The sequence below is a fragment of the Macrobrachium nipponense genome, chromosome 41, assembly GCF_015104395.2.
Source record: "Macrobrachium nipponense isolate FS-2020 chromosome 41, ASM1510439v2, whole genome shotgun sequence".
NCBI lineage: Eukaryota > Metazoa > Arthropoda > Malacostraca > Decapoda > Palaemonidae > Macrobrachium > Macrobrachium nipponense.
The window spans coordinates 57,179,441-57,185,667 of record NC_061102.1 but is presented as its reverse complement, the minus strand read 5'-3'; the positions used below and the strand labels follow the sequence as shown (position 1 = coordinate 57,185,667).

General features: G+C 31.5%; 1 protein-coding gene across 2 annotated transcripts in view; it reads right to left on the bottom strand.

The window, feature by feature from the left end:
- The window catches only part of LOC135212917 (kinesin-related protein 10-like), a 73,065-nt gene extending 67,463 nt beyond the window's left edge, over positions 1 to 5,602 (bottom strand). For both annotated transcript variants that reach the window (XM_064246659.1, XM_064246660.1), the window contains exon 1: positions 5,465 to 5,602. In XM_064246659.1, the coding sequence (XP_064102729.1) occupies positions 5,465 to 5,526 (62 nt within the window). In that variant the 5' untranslated portion in view covers positions 5,527 to 5,602. The remainder of the gene's footprint in view (positions 1 to 5,464) is intronic.
- Between the last annotated feature and the right edge of the window lie 625 nt (positions 5,603 to 6,227).

The following is a 6,227-nucleotide window of genomic DNA, read 5'->3' as shown; positions in this document are numbered from 1 at the left end:
GCATTACTTTAGGATATATGGTTTCTTAGCAATAAAAACTTGTAATGGTACTGGGACATTATAGACACCCTGTATATATATATATATATATATATATATATATATATATATATATATATATATATATATATATATATATATATATATATATATATATATTATATATTGCAGCTCGCGGTACTTTTACATGGGCATGCAATGAACGTCAATTCGAAAAAAGGTTCGGTATCTGCAAGTACAATTTGTTTTTGTTATGATTTTACATTAAAAATATGAAAAAATGCACAATTTATGTACTATCTTCAAAAACTAATGCACATCGGGCATCGGAAAATCACCTGCAAAACCTAGAAGTCTCTAGGGTTTTTTAATTCTTCAAGAAAGGATAAGAAAAAATTGTTAGAACTTGAAAAACACTTTAGATCATTTGAATTTTTGCCCGTGAAATGTGGAAGTCACTTGTGCATTAGCATCTCAAGAAATTGAAGAATGATCGTGCTAAAAAAATAAATATATTTGACTAAATGACATTGATGCATAAGTATGAAACAACACCATATTGTGCAAACAGGTTTCTACTGCTTATATTAGAACTATAAACATAAGCAGAAATTAAGCAAAGTATATCTCAAGATATTTATTTAATGAAATGAGTCTCTCTTCGATTTTGAGCAAAATTCCTCCATAACCTTATCATAGCAGTATGCTTGCATTCCGGCATCTCATTTTTATGGTATTTAAGAAAACCGTTTCTTATAGAGTTCGTGATACAATTTTGGCGGTTTTTTATATCGTTTAAAATCGGTAGCAGATTTTTTTGTATAATTCTCCGGCTTTTCGTCGAATTCAGTTAGGAAACAGTATACTAACTCAATTTAATTACGAGACGATTCCTTTTCGTTGTGGCCAAGAAAAGCTCATAAACTTGTAAATCTACTACAATCTTTCTTAAGTCCCCTTAAGTCCTATTTGTTGACAATACATATTTGGTTTAATACACACTTTAGGTATGAATAGCTAGGAATAGAACAGAACAAGTATAAGAAAATCAAAACATTTATAGTTTTACATACTTACTGACCAAATGCACCCGTGTATACATTAGCACATTAAAATCAAATACATACACACATCCACAGATCAAGTCCTGTACCCACATCATGTGGTTCTCATACCCCCTTAGCCACCATTAAGAACCCCTGCTTTAGATATTCATATCCTTTACTTACTTCACTCCATACCGAGTTCTTTTGAAAATAAAACATGGTCATCAATGTCTCACGTTACATTACAAAATGCAACATATTTTTTGCATTAAGGTAAAAAAGATGTAACGTTGAAAAAAATATTTATGACATGACGTTATTTTCAAGTTTCCCTACTCATCTTTAATTTTCGATCACTATCACTCTTTGGTAACTAACGTAAATGCTAAAATTCCTGAATACTGGTATTTACTCTAAATATTCGGACCCTCTCAAAAAATAATAATAAATAAATAGATAAATAAAATAAAAAAAAAACCTGGAGCGAGATCGATCAGCATCAAAGAAAATGAGCGTAACTGTCAAATCATCGAAAACATTAAACACAATTTGAATTATTGGGACTATACTTCTAAAACAATGACTCTTAACCTTTTTTTGGCAGTGACCCAGAACGTTGCCCAAAGTATCCATGGCGACCCACGCCCTCTTAAACATTTTCTTTTTAAATAATTATGCTTGTAAAACCGTGTTACAGATACAAAAAATTACGTGCAGAGATTTTATTGAATTATTATTATTTTCTCTAAAAATGATTATAATAAGAGTATTAGGGAACTAATAAGCCCATAAAGTTAGAATACTTGGGGACCCACTGAAATGATTTGGCGACCCAACTTTGGGTCGCGACTTTGTGTTAAGAATCATTATTAAAAAAACATCAATTAGGTCACATTGCTGTCTGCGTATAAATTCTTGTTGTTTAAATGGAGCCATTATTCCACGCAATCCTTGAGCGTGCTCACTTTATCTCGAGAAATTCTCAGATAATAATTTTGATGGCTTCAGATAGAGAAGAAATCTCTTAAAAGATATAAATGGAATTCTGGTGGTTTGCTTGATGATCAACTAGGCACATAGCCACTAAAAACGCTTTAACTGCTCTCTTATGATATTATAGGTTTACTGTCAAGTGCAGCCAATCAACCACTGTCCAGAGAAACCACAATGGTTATTATTTCTTACCAAAGCATCTTAAAACTGATTTCTTGAGCAGTACTCTAAATTTTTGCGATGTTATATTAAGGGATTGTGATCTTTATATAATATATATATATATTATATATATAATATTATTATTAATATTAATAATTCATTAATAGCTATTAAGCTAATCAAATAATAATAAAGTTCTAATACAATAAAATTTATATTATATTATATAGCGCTGCCAATATAATATATATAGTATATATTACTATAAGACTATTAATTATTATATATAAATATAATTATATATATATACCTATAATATTTTATACTCTTTGATAATACTAATATGACACTCATAGATTATATATATATATATATATAATATAGTAAACATATTATATATAGTTTATTATAAAATAATATGTATAGTATATATATATATATATATATATATATATATATATCTATATATATATATATAAATATATATATATATATATATATATATACTATATATATATATATATATATATATATATATATATATATATATATGATTTAGTGCTACCTATTATCTTTGGCTATGGATTGTTATACTGTCACACAGGCTTAGCTTATTTTCATTAAGAGTTGAAATAATGATTTTTAATTACATATTCATAAACAAAGAAGCAGATACCAAAAAATTTCTGTTTAAGATTAAGAGGTGCCTCTTGCTTTACCATGATCTTCATTGATAATTCAAATCTGCTTTAAAACTGAACTCCCTTAACTAATATATATATAGATATGTATATATATATATATATATATATATATATATATATATATATATATATATATATATATATATATATATATATATATATATATATATATATATATATATATATATATATATATATATATATATAGATGATTGTGTATGTGCGTGCATATGTGCCAGCATAACTCTAAAATGCATTGAGCAATTTCAACCAAACTTGGTATGCATACGACTTACTATCTAGAAATCAGCACTGTTGGGGTAAGACACCACTTGCGCCAAAGGACACCAAAGGTGGTGGGGGTGGAGTGGGGAGGGCTTCCCTGGAATGGAGCTGGTTCTCCCCGTAAACTAAGTTTCTCGGTTGTCAGTCAGAGTTATCCCGGGCAGCGCCAGGTTGGCCAGCTAGTATGTATATATATATATATATATATATATATATATATATATATATATATATATATATATATATATATATATATATATATATATATATATATCTTAAACGAGTTATTAGGACCAAATGAAACTGCTAGCAAGCAACTGCGTACCCTCGATCTGTGGCTGAAACTCTCTCTGGGCATTAACTGAAATGCAAGACTAGGCTAATAAACCCTCGTAGATACAAAAATATACTTTTTATTTCCCATATTAGCTAACATTAAAATAGAACAAAATGAATGCATTAAAGTGGAATTAAATGAATAAAGTCTGACCCCCCAAAAAACCGTAAAACTGTCATTTTCCTCTCCCAAACCAGGTTTAAGTAAGTGCCCCCTTAAATCTCACTGTGTCTGATTAACCACACCATTCTTAATAGTCAAATAAGTCTTAGAGAACCCATTCTCTTATATGGTGCCATTGAACCCATCTGAAATAAAGAGACCATACTTATTACACCACTTCACATGTGAAAGTTAATCAAAATGAATGTGTACACACCACACTTCTCTTTCTCTTTTCACTTCAATGGTTAGCTTTTTCAAAGTCTTATCTTACGTTACCTTATTCGATGGGCCTTCTCAAACCTCTTCCAGGTGTGTTCTGCACACTGTCACAAGTAATTAAAGAGTGTCCTCTCTTCTTCTCATCACCTATCATCAAGCCCATATATCATATGCTACGAAGACACATACAGACACGCCCTGCGGGGCGCCTAGCAACCATGGGTGCCGTATGTCCCAAGCATGTGATTTCCGAGGTGACGCCAACCTCAGATTGCATTGGTCATTCCTGGCTGTTTTTCATTTTAGCATTCTTCGGGGACCATAGCGCTTGTCACTAAGCGGCCCGTCTCTAACCAGAAAGAGCTGAGATTAGCAATTCATTACCGCGCCCTTTTTAATATATATATATGTATATATATATATATATATATATATATATAATATATATATATATATATATATATCAATCAAAGGTGGTTTCTTATAGAATGCAAAGCCTGCATATGAGCCTATGCATATTTTTTGATAAGATAACTGTAGTCAGTATATTGATCAGAAAGCAATATATAATTACTATCATATAACTGCACTAACCGTTGCACAAAACTGTTTGCTGAATGTAGGATCAGAATTAAGAGAATAATTTCTATAAGGGAAATATGTACAATTTCTTTTTCATCACTTAAAACATGCACTTGCTAAATTTTTACTCGTCAATGCCAAATCCACGGATATCAAGACAATGGAAAACAAACACTTGGAACATATTTTTCCACGATCTAGATTCTCTAAAAATACGGCCAAAATAAGCGATCTGAGAACCACGTTCACATGAGGTCTTGAGACCACTGGTCACCTGTAGATGTCAAGTAGCTTTACGACACAGTTACCCATCAACAAAATGGTCATTGGTTGCTTTTTCATGCTGTACTCCTATACCACATTGAGATGTTAATGGATTTTTAGCTATGAATTTGTTCATGTCTCATAAGTTTATTTTCAATATTTTATATTCTGGACTAAGGTACGAATAAGATTTTAAAGCACGTCCTGTCCTCACGCAATCACTCGTAAGCGTCTGGCGTCGTGACAAGGTTGTTTATCGTTATGCAAAGTACCCTTTTGAAAATAGCTCACCAAACCAACATTACTTTGACAGTGAACTCATTCTAAAACCCTTCAACGGTCGCACTTTCAAGCCAGCACCGAAAATAAATTGGACTACTGTAAGCAAAACGTATATCGTTTAACCTGGAACGTTATAACCTATCTTAGTTATGTGGCAATAATGCAATAGAGAAACTCTACTAAGTGCAATTTCTGTTTTGTGTAACCGTACGACAAATCAGTCATGGTACCCCTCACCAAAGCCAGTGAATTTTCGTCATTAATCGTTTAAAAAGGTTTTCATTTTATAAGCCATGTACTTTCCGAATCTTGAATGGAAAAGTATGTCTGTACTTAAAATATCTTTATTCACTTCATTTAAGTTTTCCAGTCTCTCGAATTTCAAATATTCTTTCAATAATAATGATTACTAAAATGCTACTTACCCAGATGAGTTACAGATGAATAAGACGCAAATGATTAACATGCAAGATAATATTCCTTTCATCCTTCCTAGCACGGGCTCATTTCATTATTGCAGTCCTCTCTTGACATTCACTCGCAAGGAAGGCAATTGTATGTTAGAAAAATTACACAGACACACACGCACACATATATATGATTGAAGCAATTCTTATATGTTCATTTCGACGTATCACAATTGTGAACACGTTTGTCGTGCTACTGTTCGCTCCCATTAGAAAACCAATCTTCAAAAATCAATGTCAGTAAGATAAAACGTAATTTACAGAGCTTTCGAAATCTCAGCCCTTAACAGCTTAATGTACATCTTTTTTATATATAAGAACAAGAAGTAATCACTATATTTCAGTGCTACGGTAATGGGAATGATAATTGATTGATTAAAAACGCGGTTGGCTACCTTACCGACACTTGGCTAGTTCATACTAAAGAAAGGGACCACCACCAAGGGCTAATTTCATGGCCGAGCCGAATCTGGTCTCCGGACTTCATTTCGTATTTGTTTAGTAAATACGTATAACGGTTAAAGGTTAACCCATTAACTGCAGGAACGTGCGAGGTTAAACTGTACGGGAATACCTCGGTATCATTTCTGTTGACATAGTGGTGTGTGTGTGGCGTTTATGTATGTGTACATATAGTACTTACCTTAGTTTTAAAGAGCATACTAAATACAAAAAAAAAAAAAAAAAATTCCTCGTAAAAAAAAATGAGTATTTATTCTAT